Source organism: Oryctolagus cuniculus, chromosome 16 (assembly GCF_051225735.1).
Source record: "Oryctolagus cuniculus isolate XC-2025 breed Fujian yellow rabbit chromosome 16, ASM5122573v1, whole genome shotgun sequence".
Taxonomy (NCBI): Eukaryota; Metazoa; Chordata; class Mammalia; order Lagomorpha; family Leporidae; genus Oryctolagus; species Oryctolagus cuniculus.
The window spans coordinates 11,475,454-11,497,573 of record NC_142882.1 but is presented as its reverse complement, the minus strand read 5'-3'; the positions used below and the strand labels follow the sequence as shown (position 1 = coordinate 11,497,573).

Genomic DNA, 22,120 nt, shown 5'->3' with positions numbered 1-22,120 from the left:
GGGCACTCTGATCCCAATGCAAATATTCTTGGTTTCCTTTTTATCAAGAGCTAGTTCAGAGGCTGGATTCTCATAGGTCAGTTCTAGGGTTTTTACCTGTATGATTGGAAATGTCTCTCTCTGGACAAATAACACAAGTATAGCAGCAGACAGGTCTTCCTTCCTGTGTCATTTTCCTGAATCCTGGCCCACACCTCTGGCCACACAAAGACCGAGGAGACTGCAGAGAAAAGAGAATGATGATGATTGCTTTGCACGACATTAGGCACTGTGATAGGATGACTATTTGCCTCATCACCCCCAAGGACATCACTGTCCTTCCCAATCTGATTCTGTATCTCCTTGATTTTACCTAGGCATCCAATTTGGAGTTTCTATGATGCTCATTAGAGGTTTTTCATCTGTGTAACAAATAATATGAGGGTACCTGATCACTTAAATTTCATTCATCTCCAGATATATGCTTCCGAACATTTCTCTCTTTATTGAATTGTTTCCTCTGAAATCTTTGCCGTTCAGTTTATTATTTGATAATTATTTTGAGAATGTGTATGCCTGAGACTATTTTACATGTGTCTTTCATTAATTGAGCAGATTTTACATGCCAGAAAAATAATATCCAAAAATCAGAATGACTAGGTACACTTCTGAGTAAGCAGATTGATTCAACAATCTCTGGAGCCTGGAGGCAGAACAAGATCTTTGATTGCTTCATTGGCCAATTTGCCAAATATTTAAGTTGAAGATAACACCAATGGTAAAGTTTCTATCCAGAAGATTGAAAAGCATGGATTCTTAACAAAAACATATTAAGTAATTTCATTTCATCTACAAGGATGCTGGACAGTTGAGGGAGTGGGGACAAGAATTTTATAAACCTTTAATGCTATCATAATAAGAATTTTGTTTTGTAGTAGTAATATTCTTAATTAGCACATGAAGAATATAAGGCTTGATGTAATAAATAGATAGAAGGCAAAGTCAGGATTTATAGCTCCTACCTGTCTGTAAACATTTCTCATACTCCTTCTAAGTCTACAGTGACCATGTAATTGACATTCCAAGCTGGTACACTTTTGACAACAAGATGGGATGACATTAATGAATACTCAAGGATTATTTGCATAAATTGGCTGTAGGAAGCAAACCAGAATGTGTGATCATTTTAGATAAAAAAAATCTGTCTCACATGTAGACATCCAGTGATTTCATGATTTGTACTATAACCATGCATAGCATGTTTAGTTTGGCACATGAGAGGTACTCGGTAAATTATTTGATGAATACCCGATATTTTGTTCAGTATATTCTAAAATTCATTAAGTTTAGGTTTTCCAAGTTGTGAGATATAAATCATGTGAAATAAGTTATGTAAGTTAAAAAAAAACTGAATAGAATTTTGATAACAAAGAAAAACATATATTCCTAATTTTATATCAATAATAAGTAAACACAAGCATCTGGATAGCAAATGTAGACCTAGCTATTAAGTTATTATGAGAAGGGGGACGATAGTGTGGCGTACCTGGTAAAGCCACCTCCTACAGTGCTGTCTTCCCATATGGGTGCCAGTTCGGGTCCTGGCTTCTCTACTTCCAATTCAGCTCTCTGTTATGCCTGGGAAAGCAATAGAAAATGGCCCAAGTCCTTGGGCCTCTGCACCTGTGTAGGAGACCCTGAGGAGGATGCTGGCTCCTGGCTTCAGGTTGGCACAGCTCTGGCCATTGCAGCCAACTGGGGAATGAACCAATGGATGGAAGACCTCTCCCTCTCTCTCTCTCTTTCTCTCTCTCTCTGCCTCTCCTTCTCTCTGTGTGTAACTCTGACTTTCAAATAAATAAATAAATCTTTAAAAATATTATGAGAAAATTATGCTACAGGTTGATACAAGCCATTAAATGGAAAAGACTTGAAAACATTGTGCAGTGAAAGGTGCCAATCAACAGATGATAACAAAGGCTATGAATCAGTTTATATGCAGTCTCCACAACAAGCAGACCCATAGAGACACAAGGTGAACTGGGGGTGTGCTGGGCAGGAGGAAGGCCTGAGTATGGGGACACACTGACAATGGGTGTGGGGATTTGTGAGGGTAATGGAAATCTGTGGGTTTATCAGCAAAAATTTGTCAAGAAGTACCACAAGCTTTATAAAGAAATATACCTCATGATCCAAGAATTTGCCCCAATTATTTCATTCAGAGAAATATACAAATAAAATGATCATTAATATATTACATTGAGAAGCAAGAAATGAGTGATATTCCAAATATTCAATATTGGGTAAACAAGTATGAGTTATGCATATGAAATGACACTTGGTGGCCATAATACAATGTCCATCAGTTAGGGGGAAATACTTTCATGGCATATTGCATCATGTGGAAGTCTAATGACACACAGAATTGGCAGTCTGTGCCCATATAGGACTTTTCTACATCTAGGCACAGTAACTCCTGAGACATGAGATGGACACACATGATGACTGACTCTCTTCTGCATAGAATGGAGATGGACATTGTTTGCCAGTTGAACAGTAGGTAGAATGCAATGTATGGGGGGACAGGCTCTATTTCAGGTGGTGGATCTCAGACAATAATAGCTTCTACATGAGGCATATTTGTTAGCAATGACACCCAGGGTGAGTGCCTTAGACCTAACACTGACCTCAGGCCATTCTCTATTCCATGGGTTTTGTCTGTGGCAGACAAGGGTGGGGGCGAGGATGGGGGCTGGAGTTCCACTAGTCCACTCATTTCAAGATTCTCAGAGGCTGATTAGGATATCAGATTAATAGAGTGGATATAAAATATGTCCATCTCTCTCTCTTCTCTTCTAGAGGAGTGGAGAGCAAAATAAAATGGAAAGGGAAGGTTGTGAAAGGCAAAAGAAAGGAAGGAACTCCAGAGTTCTTTGATCTGCATTCCTGCAACTTCTGTGTACATTTTTTAGAATTCTCAAGCAGATTAACCAATACAAGCACACACTCACTTGCAGTCTGAACCACAATTGACACATAACTCAATGATGAACTTACCAATTAACTGACATTTTATACTTTGGCCCTGATAAAAAAGGTAACCAGGCCATGTCTGTTTCTGGTTCCAGGATGTAAAGGGTGGAAAACCCACCCAATAGCAAGTCTCCATCTTTGTAGACACTCATGAAATTATAACAGATCAAGGGAGGGATGTCTTGTGAACTGCATATAGGATTCAGGAGTAGTTTGAGAAAAATCACAGAAAACATGCCAAGTCCACCCAACATAAAGTTAAAAGCCCAAGTCTCTACTGATATTAGGAAAAAACAGACTGGATTATGTCTGCTATCTCAGCTCCCTACAGGGGGGATATCTCTGTGTAGGGCAAAGCTGGTCCCAGTATTGCTGTATGCTCTCAACAAGTAGACAGTGTGTGCTAATCTACTGAGTCACACAGAGACACAGCTAGAATCACTAGGAAGACATTTCAAAGGAAGTCACAGGGTTGAGGCCTTGCCTTAATGTCCCTGTGATCAGATCAGCTGATCTGATTTTCATTGCTTCACTTCTGCCCTATCCAGGAACTGTAGGCATCACCTTGTCCTGAGGCTATGCATCTGCCACTCTCTATGAGCATAAAAACAGCTTTGGAAAAACATGATTTGGACTCTCATTCCTCCCTAGGGCATTGCTGGAAAAGAACTCTGTAACCTGCGTGCACAGAGGCAAGGGTCATTACATCAGTAGATGTAATGGGAATTTGGGATTTGGCAATTGTAGAAAGAATTAGTGTTCGAATTAAAAAAAAAAAAACACATCCAGTTTCATCATTTCACATGATCCTTCATCGAGAAGGTGAAAGGTCACATTCACCACTGATGACCCTATGTGTACCCTAGGAAGTCTCTTCATGGCTTTGTCTAATATCTCTCTCAGGCCTACAGAACTTTAATGGAGAAATGGGCTTCATGATTTGCCAATGTGTAAGCATATCCAGAGAAGGGCAGAAGTTCATCCCCCTACTGACACATCCACAAAATTAATCCTTTTACTCAACTTCTTGTGTAATCTGCTTGATTTCGAAGTATATAAAAATACAGCAAAGATTCTCACCATATATGACTAAATGATTTAGAGTGTATAAAGAAATATATGTAGCATCTGTGTATGTGTGTGTGTGTTTGTGCTTCTGTTTTCTTAAGTTGCTTCTTTCTCCATGTATTAACTTTGCTCCTACCGTTCTCTCAGCTGCTGATACAAACTTGCACATATGAAAGACAGTGGCTGAGGACATGTGTGAGGAACATCATATTTTATGCATACATGTGAAATGAGAATTCAATGCATATTTAAAATTTCACATATCATCTCCTCCCACCTCTCTCTGTTTCTAATTCTTCTCATAGAATGACACATCCTTGAATGCAGGAGGCCATTCTATCATCTGTGCATTGATGACCAAGACTTATTCATGTACACTCTTGGCAGGGGAACTCTCCAATTTTAGCCAACAACCCAAGACCCAGAGGAAAATACACACACTCTGGATATCACAGTGTGTCATACAGTGCCTGAATCATGGAAGAATATGTTATCCCCAGCACTGTTTGCAAATTTGCTTTTCCTTGGAAGTTGCTGAAGCTGTAGGACAGGCATAATTGGAAAGAGAGAGAGCACTCAAATGAGAGGTGGGAGGTGCATGTGTACTCAGTAGTCCTTATTTTTCCTCAACCTCCCTATCCTAAAGGTTTCATTTTGGTAGAAGCTTAGTCTTTTGTTTTTGGTGGCCACCATCTCATGAGTTTAAATGATGAGAAATTGATTGTCCATGCATCCTTTCAACAAATTGGGAATTGCTTTAACTCAATCAAGAAAAGTCTATGAAGTAGTTGCAAGGGTGATTATGGTATGGACTGTTCTGGAACCCATCCCACGGAGGTTTTGTTGCAACTTTATGTTAGCTAATTATAGTACTTCAATAACATAAGCAAAACATGGATGGAGATGTTTGTATGATTTTTGGGTAGGTTGCACTACTGTGTACATACAGGATTAAGTTTTTTAAAATAATTCTATTTAAGTTCAAAAAATGAAATTCAAGTTGTGTTTTTGTTCCACAATTACAAATCCATCATATATTTTTCAGAATTCACAATTTCTGTTTATAGGCACCTTGTATTACTTGGTAGACCCAAACTTACAAAAAATGTATAAATGCAATTCTAGGTATACATATTACTCAGGTTTTCTTCTGTCTCTACCATTGGACTATTTTGTGAGAATGTGATTTCTTTTGGTATTATAAGTTCAGGGTATGACCAAAAAGAAAACTTCCAAATCTTCCCATTGTTTTGAAATTATCTATAGTGTTAGCTAACCCTTGTCTTCTGGGTCACAAGATGCTTAATATAGCGTATATCAGGAATATATTGTTGGAACCTTTTGACAAATTCACTTCTTTTTTTTAACTTTTATTTAATGAATATAAATTTCCAAAGTACGATTTATGGATTACAATGGCTTCCCCCACATACCGTCCCTCCCACCCATTACCCTCCCCTTTCCCACTCCCTCTCCCCTTCCATTCACATCAAGATTCATTTTTGATTATCTTAATATACAGAAGATCAGCTTAGTATACATTAAGTAAGGATTTCAACAGTTTGCTCTCACACAGAAACATAAAGTGAAAAATAATAGATGATTTTTTTTAAATGAAGATGAAATCAGATCAGACCTATTGTCATGTTTAATCCCAGTGAGAGTCAAGTTGGGAGTTGATAATTTCTTTTTTTTTTTTTTTTACAGAGGATCAGTTTAGTATACATTAAGTAAAGATTTCAACAGTTTGCACCCCCATAGAAACACAAAGTGAAATATATTGTTTGAGTACTCGTTATAGCATTAAATCTCAATACACAGCACATTAAGGACAGAGATCCTACATGAGGAGTAAGTGCACAGTGACTCCTGTTGTTGACTTTACCAATTGACACTCCTGTCTATGGCATCAGTAGTCTCCCTATGCTCCAGTCATGAGTTTCCAAGGCTATGGAAGCCCTCTGAGTTCTCCGATTCTTATCTTGTTTAGACAAGGTCATAGTCAAAGTGGAGGTTCTCTCCTCCCTTCAGAGAAAGGTACCTCCTTCTTTGAAGACCTGTTCTTTCCACTGGGATCTCACTCGCAGAGATCTTTTGCCAGAGTGTCTTGGCTTTCCATGCCTGAAATACTCTCATGGGCTTTTCAGCGAGCTCCGAATGCCTTTAGGGCTGATTCTGAGGCCAGAGTGCTATTTAGGACATCTGCCATTCTATGAGTCTGCTGAGTATCTCGTTTCCCATGTTGGATCACTCTCCCCTTTATTTATTCTATCAGTTAGTATTAGCAGTTACTAGACTTGTTTATGTGCTCCCTTTGACTCTTAGTCCTTTTTAAGATTTACTTATTTTTTGAAAGAGTTACACAGAGAGGAGAGGCAGAGAGAGAGAGAGAGAGAGAGAGAGAGAGAGAGAGAGAGGTCTTTCATCCGATGGTTTACTACCCAGTTGGCCGCAATGGCTGGAGCTGTGCCGATCTGAAGCCAGGAGCTTCTTCTGGGTCTCCCACACAGGTGCAGGGGCCCAAGGACCTGGGCCATCTTCCACTGCTTTCCCAGGCCACAGCAGAGAGCTGGATGGGAAGTGGAGCAGCCACATCTCAAACTGGCACCCATATGGGATGCTGGTGCTGCAGGCCAGGGCATTAACCCACTGCACCACAGTCCAGCCCCATAATTCATTCTTTTCTAAGGATTCTTTGGTACACAGAACATTTCAATCAATATTACTATACATAAAAAGAGAAATTAGATGGTGAAAGAAACTTTCCAGGATAATTTTTACATATGGTTATTTGCCTTTTCCCCAGATTTTAATTCCTCCAACTAATTTAATTAATGTGTTTGTCCCATGTACATGGATATACAAGGTCTTAAATATATTCTACATGTAAGCTATGGTATCAAATAACAAAGGGATACATTTCTCTTTTTTTTTTTTTAGAAAACTTTCGTTACTTCATATAGTATATTCACAGTTTCAAAATGGCAGTGTTTCATTTTTTTTAAACTTTTATTTAATGCATATAATTTTCCAAAGTACGACTTATGGATTACAATGGCTTCCCCCCCATACCGTCCCTCCCACCCACAACCCTCCCCTTTCCCACTCCCTCTCCCCTTCCATTCACATCAAGATTCATTTTCGATTATCTTAATATACAGAAGATCAGCTTAGTATACATTAAGTATGGATTTCAACAGTTTGCTCCCACACAGAAACATAAAGTGAAAAATAATAGATGATTTTTTTTAAATGATGATGAAATCAGAGCAGACCTATTGTCATGTTTAATCCCAGTGAGAGTCAAGTTGGGAGTTGATAATTTCTTTTTTTTTTTTTTTTACAGAGGATCAGTTTAGTATGCATTAAGTAAGGATTTCAACAGTTTGCACCCCCATAGAAACACAAAGTGAAATATATTGTTTGAGTACTCGTTATAGCATTAAATCTCAATGTACAGCACATTAAGGATAGAGATCCTACATGAGGAGTAAGTGCACAGTGACTCCTGTTGTTGACTTTACCAATTGACACTCCTGTCTATGGCATCAGTAGTCTCCCTATGCTCCAGTCATGAGTTTCCAAGGCTATGGAAGCCCTCTGAGTTCTCCGATTCTTATCTTGTTTAGACAAGGTCATAGTCAAAGTGGAGGTTCTCTCCTCCCTTCAGAGAAAGGTACCTCCTTCTTTGATGACCTGTTCTTTCCACTGGGATCTCACTCGCAGAGATCTTTTGCCAGAGTGTCTTGGCTTTCCATGCCTTAAATACTCTCATGAGCTTTTAATATAAGGTACTTTTCTATTTTGTCACACTGTATTGTATATATTATCCTGCCACATGAATCTAAAATTTTTCCTGTGGTATAAACATATAAACAAGTGTTCCTTTTCCATACACACCTGAACCAAATTGGATTTCTGATCACAGAGAGGACTCGCTTGTGGGACACTAAATATATCTGGTGCAAAAATTATGCTGTGGATCCATTGAGTAATTGAGTGATAAGAGTGGTGAATTAAATTATTTAAAATCATTTTTGCTTTACCAGTGCCATATCACTATTCAAAGTGATCGGTTTCAGTTCACAATTGATCATAATGATAGGATTAAGAGTCAAAGGGATCACATAACTAAGACTAGTGTCTGATAATATTACTGATAGAATTAAAAAGACTAGAATGAACCAACATGGGAAGCGGGATACATAGCAGACTCATAAAAATGTCAGATGTCCTAAACAGCACTCTGGCCTCAGAATCAGCCCTTAAGGCATTTGGATCTGGCTGAAGAGCCCATGAGAGTATTTTAGGCATGGAAAGCCAAGACACTCTGGCAAAAAGCAAACAAACAAACAAACAAAAAAACCCCACAAAAAATAAAAAAAAAACCCACATGGAAGATCTCAGCGAGTGAGATCACAGTGGAAATAATGAGCCATCAAACCTCCATCTCCTCCCTCTGAAGGGAGGAGAGAACTTCCACTTTGACTATGACCTTGTGTAAATAAGATCAGAGTTGGCGAACTCAAAAGGCTTCCATAGCCTTGGCAATGCACGACAAGAGCCTAGGGTGATTACTGAGACTATAAACTAGAGTGTCAATTGTTAAGTCAACAACAGGAGTCACTGTGCACTTACTCCCCATTTAGGATCTCTGTCCTTAATGTGTTGTCCAATGTGAATTAATGCTATAACTAGTACTCAAACAGTACTTTACACTTTGTGTTTCTATGTGGGAGCAAACTGTTGAAATCTTTACTTAATATGTACTAAATTGATCTTCTGTATATAAAGATAATCAAAAATGCATCTTTTTTTAAACTTTTATTTAATAAATATAAATTTCCAAAGTACAGCTTATGGATTACAATGGCTCCCCCCCCCCATAACTTCTCCCACCGGCAACCCTCCCATCTCCCGCTCCCTCTCCCATTCCATATGCATCAAGATTCATTTTCAATTATCTTTATATACAGAAAAGCAGTTTAGTATATATTAAGTAAAGATTTCAACTGTTTGCACCCACACAGAAACACAAATTGTAAAATACTGTTTGAGTACTAGTTATAGCATTAAATCTCAATGTACAGCACACTAAGGACAGAGATCCCACATGAGGAGTAAGTGCTCAGAGACTCCTGTTGTTGACTTAACAAATTGACACTCTTGTTTATGGCGTAGTAAAATGAATCTTGATGTGAATGGAATGGGAGAGGGAGTGGGAGACAGGAGGGTTGTGGGTGGGAGGGAAGTTATGAGGGGGGAATGCCACTGTAATCCAAAAGTTGTACTTGGAAATTTATATTTATTAAATAAAAATTAAAAAATAAAATAAAATCATTTTACCCTAGTGATATACTTTGCCATTATGATGGGTATATTTGTTCACCCCTGGGTTATTTATAGCACTGATAATCAGCTGAATATTGAGTACCTTAATATTTTTCCAAAATATGAAGCTGTCATCTATTAAGTTCTGTACTGTGCACAAAGTTGGAAGAAAAATCAAAGACTCAAGAACAAATACTTGTAAAATTCCCACCTTATTATAAGCAACCAAAAATATACTAATACAAAAAGTCCATGTATATGTTCTGAAAAAAGTATACTTCTCACTGATACAGTACAACATGGGTAAAAAATGAAAATATTGGGCAGTGAAAGAAGCTCATCCCAAAGGCTGACAAAGTGAAATAGAGGTTCTTGTCTTCCGATAAGAAATTAATTTCAGATATAAGATGGAGGAATGATAAGCAAGGCAGCAAGGTTGAATGAGGTAGTGCATGCATCAGAATACCTAGGCATCTTTCCAGACACATCTGCGCATTGTTAGTAGTGGTCCTGGGTCTCAAAATTCATCCATGCCAAGACCCTGGAGTTGGATCAGGGGATGTGCTTATGGGGTGAGCCCAAAAATCTTGATGCCTGTCTTCTACCTCTGAAAGGCTGGGGAGCAAACACAAAATTCTATGGAAGGCAGAACAAGGGTGAGGACCTCTGCTTTCATTCATCTGCCTTTCTGCCATACATTTGTCAGATTTGCCAATAGGGACAGAATACACAAAGGCACAAAGATACACTCACCTGCAGTCACAATGATACTTAACACATACACACAACCTTGAACTTACCAAGATGAGGACACTGTATTTTCTGGTTTGAACATTAGAGTCTGGTTGTATCTCTATTGGTAGACTTTCTGTGTAGACATTTATCCTCAGATAAATTTGGTAGCTGCAGACTGACATATTCAGTGAAGTGTGCAAGAGTTGGAGTTGCAGGCAAAGAAAATACAGAGATGATGACATGTCAAGATCTCCTCAGCATAGAGTTAGAGACCAGAGTGTCAGCTGAAATGGGGAGAACATGGGGTAGATACTGTCTGCAGGGCCAGCCCTCTGCAGGGAGAACTAGTCTCTGTGTAGGGCACAGCCAATCCCAGGATTGCTGTGTCCACAGCCTACAGAATGCATGTCACAGTCTGGTGATCCAGACAAGGACACAGCTCGAAGCCAAAGGGAGAGATTTCTAAGTCAGTCACAGTGCTGAGACCTCGCCTATGTGTCTCTGTGGTCAGAGCAGGTCAGAACTCTGTGTCCTTTTATTGCTATATCCCTCTCCATCCCAGGAAGTCAGGGAAACCCCCAGCCCTGATGCTCTGCACTGTGACTGGGAAATAAATTGTAAAGGATGTGTGGAGGTTAACATCCGTGCATTGTCTCTCCTGATGCCAGGATTTGAATTGTCCTTGTGCATGGTTCTGACTTTTCTTCACCAGGATGTGTGAAGGGCTGACTGTACCCAAGGTCCAAGGGTTCTATTCCTCTCCTATTGAGCTTACCTGAGTATTGGAGCCTCCTGCCTGCCAATATCCTAAGTTATGATTGTCAACGGGCTTTCTCTGGGTCAACAGTTTCTGAGCACAGGACCTTTTATTGGAAAAGGGCTTGAACTGAGAGATTTGGAGAGGATTTGCTTTTTAAAGACCTGGATATATGACAAGACGGCCTTTGGGGGACCACATGACAGGATAAGTGGGTGAAGTGGGAGGCAAGTCTTGAAGACAGCACGGCATTATGAGCATGGTGTGGTCAGAACAAGACTTGCCCTGACCATCTCATGGTGTGCAGGAAGGATATCTACTCTCATCCCTGTCCTTGAGAAAAAGTAAACACTGATTTAGATGTTATCGAGAGCATACTCATGCCTGGGCACAAGTGGAAGCCAGTCTCAACAGAGGTGAGCCTTCCCACAGTGAGCTGGGGACACACAGGATACAGGAAGTCAAGTAGGCTGTAAGCCCAGGCCATGGCCATCCATATCCCTGAGCCACATCTCTATTTAAAACATATGTTCGTTTTACTTTAGACGTTACATAGAGAATTCTAAAAGTATGCTTCCCTCTGTTTCTATAAATTGACATCTAAAAATGATTTAGATAAGAAGGTTATCTTAATAGACTTTAATCAATTAAGAACAATGGAAGTTTTATTCAATTGTTTTAGTATTGGTGTAACTGTAAAAGATTCTGGGATGAGTGTACTCATTAGCAAAGAATTAAACCACTAGAGAATGTTATCATTGTTCAATATTATGAATGACTAATTTTGGAAAATATTTTTAAAAAGCAATATAAAATGGTTTATGAAATAGACACTTAAGATAATAGTCATTAAAAAGCAATCCATTAAGTAATGTCATGTAAAATTCATATCACATAAAATACTACTATACTGGTTAAATATTATAACTAATATTTGACTAGAAATTTAACACTCAAAATATTTATATTTAAATATTTTGCATATTTGGATAGCAGAGAGTTTTGTTTATTCAGTATCCTCATTATTTCCATCATATCCACATGGGTCTTCGCAGATCAGAAGTCCCCACCCTGAGGGGAACAGAGGGATTTGGGAAGCCCCAGTGTTGGGCGTTGAATCTGGGGGACTGGGATGTGCTAGGGCTGCAGGGCTGCAATGAGTTAGGGGCTTTGTGTAACAGGTCTCGCCGGTCCCAGCTGACTGAGTCCCATTCTCCTGCAGGCCACACGGGACACAAGGCAACCTCCCCAAACGGCAGAGACTGCAGCAGGGTCCCAGGCCAGGTAAGGCATTCTCTATGCTCTCACCTGACTGCCCCCACTAGGAAAGGCTCCCCCTTCCAAGGCTGACTGGAATGGGGGAGGGACATTCTCTAGGATGCCCAGGCCTGCAGCCACCTCTGCGGTGGGAGCAACTATGCCCCTCCACTGGGACTCCTGCGGGACAGCCACCTCCCCTCAACACACTCCGTGTTCCCCTAGGTGCAGAAGCTGCCCAGGAATGGCGGCGATGTCCATGCCATGCTGTAGCGGTGCCCCGTGGAAGCTCGAGGGTATGTTTTGGGGTCCACGTGACTTGTTGGGATCCAAGGTGTAGGGAAAGTCCATTGGTTGAGCTCACTGAGGGTGTCAGGACGGTGAGGTTTCTGGGTGGCCATGCAGGGCTGGATTGGGGGCTGGGTTTGCAGTTGGGGCTGTGCCCTGGCCTGTGCCCTGCCAGCCACTGCACGACAAGCCCTAACTGCTGGCTTTTCCTCCCCAGGGCCCGCAGAGTGCCAGCGCCCAGATGATCGTGGTGGTCTTGGAAGCGGGAACAGAGCTGCAGCTTCGCCTGGGAGCTGAGGGCCTGGTGCTGGCCCCACAGACAGCCGTGCAGCTCACGCTGGGCCATGTGGTGGTCGTGGTGGTCCCTGAGCACGTCCTGACAGCAGCAGAGGGGCTCTGGTTCCCTGCCCAGGCCCGCTGGCTCCTGCTCACAGGTGCTGACCCCACCTGGGAGATCAGCATGGAAGACGGGTCTGCCGTTCCCCAGGGAGCAGACAGGGCGGCTGGTGCTCCCCACGGCCCCCAGCCACCGTCGGCACGCCCAGCCAATGCAGCGCCAGGAGCCCGCTCCTCTGGCCACCCAAACACCCTCTTCCTCACCCCTCGCTACAGCTACAGAGCCGCCGCCCCTCGGGGCTCCTCCCACATGCCCAAGCCTCCCCCGGAGAGGCATCCTCTGCCAGCTGAGTTCCACTTGAGTCTCCATGGCCTGGAACCCCTGGCCTGCTCTGCCCTCAGACCTCTGCCTCCCTCTCCCTCTCCCAGCCCAGGGCCCAGAGCCCCTCCGATCAAGGCCCGCCTCAGGCCAGGCTGCAAGGCACAAAGAAATCTCTTATAACACTGATGCCCCCCACCCCCGGGAGCCCTCAGGCCCCACACAAACTGCAGACAAGCTGTCAGCAAGACCATGGACACCTGCCATTTCTGGGATTGCCACCTCCCTGACCTCACGCCCCGCTGAACGAGGGGGACACTGTGGGTGTGGGGGGCTGTGGAGAAATGCCGTGGGCTCTCGCCAGACTGTCACCAGCTGGAGATGCTTGGAGGAGAAGTGGAGCTCCGGATTTGCTGGAGTGGGTGTGGGGGAGAGGGTGGGGGTGGAATGCTGCCAGTGACCCTGCCGTTGTGCTGGCTGGGGAAGATGGTGGAAAGGCTCCTAGCACTTGCCTTGTTAGAGGCTGAAAGAAGAGACTCCAAGTTCACTCCACAGTGAGAGAACTCACCAACTGTGACCTGCTGGGAGGATTGTCTCCTCTGCTGTATCTGGATGAGAATTTTGTGCGCTGTCATTATCTCTGTGGAAAAGCCACCATCAAGAACTGAGACTTACGCAGTCCTTGGAACATGTTCCGCTCCATGAGACAGTTTGCCCATAGACAATCATTCTCGTGTTTGTAACTCTTGTGAATCCTATCAATACACTTGGGTATGTAAATGTAATATGGAGATGTGCTCTCTTTGTGATCTACACCCTGGGTTGAGCATTCAGAAAAAGGGGAGAGAGTCACAACGTGTGATGTCTTAGTTTCTCATGATGCTACTTGGATACTTTGGCTGGAATACAACAGAAAAATGAGTTGTGTGTGTGTTCTATTTCTTTTCTATCCCAAGCATACATTTCAAAAGGCACCTTGCAGATGACCAAAAAAGGATACCTATTGTTTGTAAAGAGTGATTTTATTTCTTTGACAGACATAGAGAGAGGTAGGTGCAGAGAGAGAAAGAGAGTGAGGGGGAGGGAGAGAGGGTGAGAGAGGGTGAGAGGGACAGAGAGAGAGATAGAAAATCTTCCATCTGCTGGTCTACTCCCCAATGGCAGGAGCCTTCCTGGGTCTCGCACAGGGATGCCAGGGCCCAAGCATTTGGGCCATCCTGTACTGCATTCCCTGCCCTGGCCATGGCAGAGAGCTGCATCAGAATGGAGCTGCCAGGACTCAAACCGGCGCCCATATGGGAGCCGGCACTGCAGGCGGCGGCTTTGCACGCTATGCCACAGCACCGGCCCCCGGAGGAGTTTGTTTATTTATTTGACAGATAGATTTATAGACACACAGAGAGAGAGAGAGAGAGAGAGAGAGAGTAGACAGACAGAGACAGAGAGAGACAAATAGAAAAGTCCTCCCTCCTTTGGTTCGCTTCCCCAGATGGCTGCTAGGGCTGGTAATGTGCCGAACCGAAGCCAGGAGCCAGGTGGGACGCCTTTTTTTTTTTTTTTTAAAGATGTATTTCTTTTATCTTAAATGTAGAGTTCCAAAGTGGTAGGTGTTCCATCTGCTGGTTCACTCGCCAGATTGCTGCAATGGTGGGCAAAGCAGAGCGAGGTGAGGTGGAAGACGCAGCCCGCCAGCGGTGGATGGGGTCCCAGCTGCCTCCACCTCCCCTTCTCCTGGGTGAGGCTGCCTCCCACTGGGCACCACTGTCATCCAGAAGGTTGGAGCCAGGCGCACGCGGACCACGGGCAGTTTGTGGGGATGAGAAAGCAAAGCTGTGTGTTGCAGGGTTTGCTTTTCTTGGAGAGCAGAGTCACAGAGAGTGAAGGAGAGAAGGGGAGGTGGAAGATGGTGTCACGCTTGCTCTTCCAATTGCTCTCAGTAACTCTTTCTTTGAAATCAATTAAGAAATGTGTCAGCACAATCTGGTCTATGACCCCAAGAAAGTTCACATGACAAAGAGTAGATGACATTGCCTGCCCCTCGACACCATGGAGTGAAGACCCATGAGATAATATTGTTTGAGGTTGTGGCCATGTTTGGAGTGAACCAGCAGGGGGAGGGCTTCTCCCCAGCCCTCCCCCCACCCCATCTGTAACCCAGCCTTCCAAATAGATCACTGAATCTGAAGGAAAACATCCTGTCAGTTATGGAGAGAAATGTGAGTGAAGGCAGAAGTATACCAGTGGACACTGGGGAGTCACAATCATTCTCCACTCACCAGGGAGGGCTGGCTTGCAGAATGGAAGGACACAGGTTCTCTCTCCCATGGTCACAAGGTTTGCCTGGCTGCCCTCAGTGCGGGATGCGCACACAGCCTGTGGATCCTTGGACAATGCTGCTGCAGCTCTGCCGTCTGGCTCATCTTTCGAGAGGAAGACAGTACACAACCAACTCATCAGGAACTCCACAGCTCCCGGGATAAATGCAGTCACTTTCCCCGGTCACAATCCCATCAGCGGTGAAGCCACAGGCCAAGGGAAAACTCTGGGTGGGAAACATATTTTCTCTCTGGAAAACAATAGCAAGTTTGCAGACACACCAATTTGCATAGGGCATCGGTTTTACTAGGCTACAGGAGAAACTGTGCTGCTGTTGTGGCCCAGGGGAGGAAGCCACCTGTGGAAATGCCCACATCCCATAGAGGCACAGGTTGGAGTCCTGGCTGCTGCCCTTGCAATCCTGCTCCCTGATGCGCCTGGAAAAGCAGTGGGAAGAGCCAGTGGATGCAAGATGGCTCTTTGGGTCTCCCTTTCACACTGTCCCTCCACCTTTCTCAATCAATACAGAAGGAAGGAAACCAGTAGTAAAGATGGGAAAAGACTGATCTCAACCATTCCATCCTGGGGCCGGGGCTGTGGTGTAGCAGGTCAAGCCACCGCCTGCCGTGTCAGCATCCCAGGGGGAAGCTGGTTTGAGTAATGGCTGCTCCACTGCTGATCCAGCTCTTTGCTAGAGCCTGGGAAGGCCAGAGAACCTGGCCTGAGTCCTAGGGCCTGTGTACCCACGGGGAGACCCAGTCGAAGTTCTTGGCTACTGGCTTCGGATCAGCGCAGCTATGGCTTTGCAATTCACTGGGGAGCGAACCGGTGCATGGAAGACTTTTCTCCGTCTCTGCTTCTCCAGCTCCCTCTGTGGAACTCCGACTTTCAAAAACATAAATACAATAAAAATAAATAAAAGTGTTCTTTTAAAAAATCCATTCCTGTAAAATCACACAAGCCTCATGGGAAAAGATAACCACATCAAGGAGTGAGAGGACCTGTTGACCAGAACTGCATCCCATAGGCAGTTCTTCCTGGATGGGATTTTCATCAGGGAGGGTTCTATTGGATTTTGACTGTCCTGGATAGACAGACTGCCAGCCTATCATTATCCCGATTGACTGGGATCCACTCAGCAAGCCCCGCCCCTCACCAGCCCAGCAGGCTTTAAATACCAGGAGGAAGCCAAGGCTACCATTCCTCCCTGGCTCCACCTCTGCCTCCCACACCTGGATGCATTCCCAGGAGCTCTCTCTGTCCAAGCTCACTCTGCCCTGCCCGTGTGAGGCCGCAGGAACATCTCCCTAGCACTCAAGTTGCCTGGGGTACCAGCTGGGGGGCTGATCCCTCTGCCTCAGGTGAAGAGAAAGAGCAGGAGCCAACGGGAGATCTGCAGGAAGCAGACATCGCCTGGGGTTGGCACAGACAGACCAGAGAATCTGTACCAAGAGCGGCTGCCGGCTCCCAAGGAGTCCCAGTGACTCCTGCCAGGAAGGGACCAGCGGCCCTGTTGGAGACAGCAGGTATGTTGGAGGAGAGTGTCTAGGTGACAGATTGAGTGTGTGTGTGTGTGTGAGAGAGAGAGAGAGAGGGAGAGAGAGAGAGAGTGAGAGATAGAGAGAGATGCCTCGTAGGTTCCTGACCCATGTCGGTGTGTGCTGAGGTGAGCACAGTTTCAGGGGTGGGAACATCAGCCCCCTGGGTCCAGTGATGCTCTTTTGTTCAGCCTGTGCTAAAGGATCTGCAGGTGGGAGCCTGATTGCAGAACAGCAGAGCAGACTCCTTTTGAAGCTGAGTGGTTGGTATGGCCCCCAATTGATGTTGTAATATCCACATGGGCCTTGGCAGATCAGAAGTGCCCACCCTCAGGGGAGAAGAGGGATTCGGGCAGCCCCAGCGTTGGGCATTGAATGTGGGGGACTGGGATGGGCTCAGGGCTGCAGGGCTGCAATGAGTTAGGGGCTTTGTGTAACAGGTCTCGCTGGTCTCAGCTGACCGAGTCCCATTCTCCTGCAGGCCACACGGGACACAAGGCAACCTCCCCAAACGGCAGAGACTGCAGCAGGGTCCCAGGCCAGGTAAGGCATTTTCTATGCTCTCCCCTGACTGCCCCCACTAGGAAAGGCTCCCCCTTCCAAGGCTGACTGGAACGGGGGAGGGACTTTCTCTAGGATGCCCAGGCCTGCAGCCACCTCCGCGCTGGGAGCAACTATGCCCCTCCACTGGGACTCCTGCGGGACAGCCGCCTCCCCTCAACACACTCCGTGTTCCCCTAGGTGCAGAAGCTGCCCAGGAATGGCGGCCGTGTCCATGCCATGCTGTAGCGGTGCCCTGTGGAAGCTCGAGGGTAAGTTTTGGGGTCCACGTGACTTGTTGGGATCCAAGGTGTAGGGAAAGTCCATTGGTTGAGCTCGCTGAGGGTGTCAGGACGGTGAGGTTTCTGGGTGGCCATGCAGGGCTGGATTGGGGGCTGGGTTTGCAGTTGGGGCTGTGCCCTGCCCTGTGCCCTGCCAGCCACTGCACGACAAGCCCTAACTGCTGGCTTTTCCTCCCCAGGGCCCGCAGAGTGCCAGCGCCCAGATGATCGTGGTGGTCTTGGAAGCGGGAACAGAGCTGCAGCTTCGCCTGGGAGCTGAGGGCCTGGTGCTGGCACCACAGACAGCCCTGCAGCTCACGCTGGGCCATGTGGTGGTCGTGGTGGTCCCTGAGCACATCCTGACTGCAGCAGAGGGGCTCTGGTTCCCTGCCCAGGCCCGCTGGCTCCTGCTCACAGGTGCTGACTCCACCTGGGAGATCAGCATGGAAGACGGGTCTGCCGTTCCCCAGGGAGCAGACAGGGCGGCTGGTGCTCCCCACGGCCCCCAGCCACCCTCGGCACGCCCAGCCAATGCAGCACCAGGAGCCCGCTCCTCTGGCCACCCAAACACCCTCTTCCTCACCCCTCGCTACAGCTACAGAGCCGCCGCCCCTCGGGGCTCCTCCCACATGCCCAAGCCTCCCCCGGAGAGGCATCCTCTGCCAGCTGAGTTCCACTTGAGTCTCCATGGCCTGGAACCCCTGGCCTGCTCTGCCCTCAGACCTCTGCCTCCCTCTCCCTCTCCCAGCCCAGGGCCCAGAGCCCCTCCCATCAAGGCCTGCCTCAGGCCAGGCTGCAAGGCGCGCAGACGTCTCTTCCAACACTGATGCCCCCCACCCCCGGGAGCCCTCAGGCCCCACACAAACTGCAGACAAGCTGTCAGCAAGACCATGGACACCTGCCCCTTCTGGGATTGCCGCCTCCCTGACCTCACGCCCCGCTGAACGAGGGGGACACTGTGGGTGTGGGGGGCTGTGGAGAAATGCCGTGGGCTCTCGCCAGACTGTCTCCAGCTGGAGATGCTTGGAGGAGAAGTGGAGCTCCGGATTCGCTGGAGTGGGGGTGCGGGAGAGGGTGGGGGTGGAATGCTGCCAGCGACCCTCCCATTGTGCTGGCTGGGGAAGATGGTGGAAAGGCTCCTAGCACTTGTCTTGTTAGTGGCTGAAAGAAGAGACTCCAAGTTCACTCCACAGTGAGAGAACTCACCAACTGTGACCCGCTGGGAGGATTGTCTCCTCTGCTGTATCTGGATGAGAATTTTGTGCGCTGCCATTGTCTCTGTGGAAAAGCCACCATCAAGAACTGAGACTTATGCAGTCCTTGGAACATGTTCCGCTCCATGAGACAGTTTGCCCATAGACAATCATTCTCGTGTTTGTAACTCTTGTGAATCCTATCAATACACTTTGTTATGCAAATGTTATATGGAAATGTGCTCTCTTTGTGATCTACACCCTGGGTTGAGCATTCAGAAAAAGGGGAGAGAGTCACAACATGTGATGTCTTAGTTTCTCATGATGCTACTTGGATACTTTGGCTGGAATACAACAGAAAAATGAGTTGTGTGTGTGTTCTATTTCTTTTCTATCCCAAGCATACATTTCAAAAGGCACCTTGCAGATGACCAAAAAAGGATACCTATTGTTTGTAAAGAGTGATTTTATTTTTTGACAGACATAGAGAGAGGTAGGTGCAGAGAGAGAAAGAGAGTGAGGGGGAGGGAGAGAGGGTGAGAGAGGGTGAGAGGGACAGAGAGAGAGAGAGAGAGAGAGAGAGGGAAAGAAAATCTTCCATCTGCTGGTCTACTCCCCAATGGCAGGAGCCTTCCTGGGTCTCACACAGGGATGCCAGGGCCCAAGCATTTGGGCCATCCTGTACTGCATTCCCTGCCCTGGCCATGGCAGAGAGCTGCATCAGAATGGAGCTGCCAGGACTCAAACCGGCGCCCATATGGGAGCCGGCACTGCAGGCGGCGGCTTTGCACGCTATGCCACAGCACCGGCCCCTGGAGGATGTTTTTATTTATTCGACAGATAGATTTATAGACACACACACACACACACAGAGAGAGAGAGAGAGAGAGAGAGAGAGAGAGTAGACAGACAGAGACAGAGAGAGACAAATAGAAAAGTCCTCCCTCCTTTGGTTCGCTTCCCCAGATGGCTGCTAGGGCTGGTAATGTGCCGAACCGAAGCCAGGAGCCAGGTGGGACGCCTTTTTTTTTTTTAAAGATGTATTTCTTTTATCTTAAATGTAGAGTTCCAAAGTGGTAGGTCTTCCATCTGCTGGTTCACTCGCCAGATTGCTGCAATGGTGGGCAAAGCAGAGCGAGGTGAGGTGGAAGATGCAGCCCGCCAGCGGTGGATGGGGTCCCAGCTGCCTCCACCTCCCCTTCTCCTGGGTGAGGCTGCCTCCCACTGGGCACCACTGTCATCCAGAAGGTTGGAGCCAGGCGCACGCGGACCACGGGCAGTTTGTGGGGATGAGAAAGCAAAGCTGTGTGTTGCAGGGTTTGCTTTTCTTGGAGAGCAGAGTCACAGAGAGTGAAGGAGAGAAGGGGAGGTGGAAGATGGTGTCACGCTTGCTCTTCCAATTGCTCTCAGTAACTCTTTCTTTGAAATCAATTAAGAAATGTGTCAGCACAATCTGGTCTATGACCCCAAGAAAGTTCACATGACAAAGAGTAGATGACATTGCCTGTCCCTCGACACCATGGAGTGAAGACCCTTGAGATAATACTGTTTGAGGTTGTGGCCATGTTTGGAGTGAACCAGCAGGGGGAGGGCTTCTCCCCAGCCCTCCCCCCACCCCATCTGTAACCCAGCCTTCCAAATAGATCACTGAATCTGAAGGAAAACATCCTGTCAGTTATGGAGAGAAATGTGAGTGAAGGCAGAAGTATACCAGTGGACACTGGGGAGTCACAATCATTCTCTACTCACCAGGGAGGGCTGGCTTGCAGAATGGAAGGACACAGGTTCTCTCTCCCATGCTCACAAGGTTTGCCTGGCTGCCCTCAGTGCGGGATGCGCACACAGCCTGTGGATCCTTGGACAATGCTGCTGCAGCTCTGCCGTCTGGCTCATCTTTCGAGAGGAAGACAGTACACAACCAACTCATCAGGAACTCCACAGCTCCCGGGATAAATGCAGTCACTTTCCCCGGTCACAATCCCATCAGCGGTGAAGCCACAGGCCAAGGGAAAACTCTGGGTGGGAAACATATTTTCTCTCTGGAAAACAATAGCAAGTTTGCAGACACACCAATTTGCATAGGGCATCGGTTTTACTAGGCTACAGGAGAAACTGTGCTGCTGTTGTGGCCCAGGGGAGGAAGCCACCTGTGGAAATGCCCACATCCCATAGAGGCACAGGTTGGAGTCCTGGCTGCTGCCCTTGCAATCCTGCTCCCTGATGCGCCTGGAAAAGCAGTGGGAAGAGCCAGTGGATGCAAGATGGCTCTTTGGGTCTCCCTTTCACACTGTCCCTCCGCCTTTCTCAATCAATACAGAAGGAAGGAAACCAGTAGTAAAGATGGGAAAAGACTGATCTCAACCATTCCATCCTGGGGCCGGGGCTGTGGTGTAGCAGGTCAAGCCACCGCCTGCCGTGTCAGCATCCCAGGGGGAAGCTGGTTTGAGTCCTGGCTGCTCCACTGCTGATCCAGCTCTTTGCTAGAGCCTGGGAAGGCCAGAGAGCATGGCCCAAGTCCTAGGGCCTGTGTACCCACGGGGGAGACCCAGTCGAAGTTCTTGGCTACTGGCTTCGGATCAGCGCAGCTATGGCTTTGCAATTCACTGGGGAGCGAACCGGTGCATGGAAGACTTTTCTCCGTCTCTGCCTCTCCAGCTCCCTCTGTGGAACTCCGACTTTCAAAAACATAAATACAATAAAAATAAATAAAAGTGTTCTTTTAAAAAATCCATTCCTGTAAAATCACACAAGCCTCATGGGAAAAGATAACCACATCAAGGAGTGAGAGGACCTGTTGACCAGAACTGCATCCCATAGGCAGTTCTTCCTGGATGGGATTTTCATCAGGGAGGGTTCTATTGGATTTTGACTGTCCTGGATAGACAGACTGCCAGCCTATCATTATCCCGATTGACAGGGTTCCGCTCAGCAAGCCCCGCCCCTCACCAGCCCAGCAGGCTTGAAATACCAGGAGGAAGCCAAGGCTACCATTCCTCCCTGGCTCCACCTCTGCCTCCCACACCTGGATGCATTCCCAGGAGCTCCCTCTGTCCAAGCTCACTCTGCCCTGCCCGTGTGAGGCTGCAGGAACATCTCCCTAGCACTCAAGTTGCCTGGGGTACCAGCTGGGGGCTGATCCCTCTGCCTCA

The 22,120-nt window shown here is 46.5% G+C and overlaps 2 protein-coding genes across 2 annotated transcripts in view; one reads left to right on the top strand and one right to left on the bottom strand.

Moving 5' to 3' along the window:
• The window catches only part of LOC149121475 (vomeronasal type-2 receptor 116-like), a 60,155-nt gene extending 49,827 nt beyond the window's left edge, over nt 1-10,328 (bottom strand). The window contains exon 1 of the mRNA XM_089315525.1: nt 10,212-10,328. Within this exon, the coding sequence (XP_089171651.1) occupies nt 10,212-10,328 (117 nt within the window). The remainder of the gene's footprint in view (nt 1-10,211) is intronic.
• Nucleotides 10,329-17,541: 7,213 nt separating this feature from the next.
• Nucleotides 17,542-19,328, top strand: LOC149121474 (uncharacterized). The gene is made up of 2 exons (XM_089316007.1): nt 17,542-17,769; nt 17,979-19,328. Exon 2 carries the CDS (start codon nt 18,003-18,005, stop codon nt 18,603-18,605), a length of 603 nt encoding a protein of 200 aa, XP_089172133.1. The 5' UTR covers nt 17,542-17,769; nt 17,979-18,002; the 3' UTR covers nt 18,606-19,328.
• Nucleotides 19,329-22,120: the final 2,792 nt, after the last annotated feature.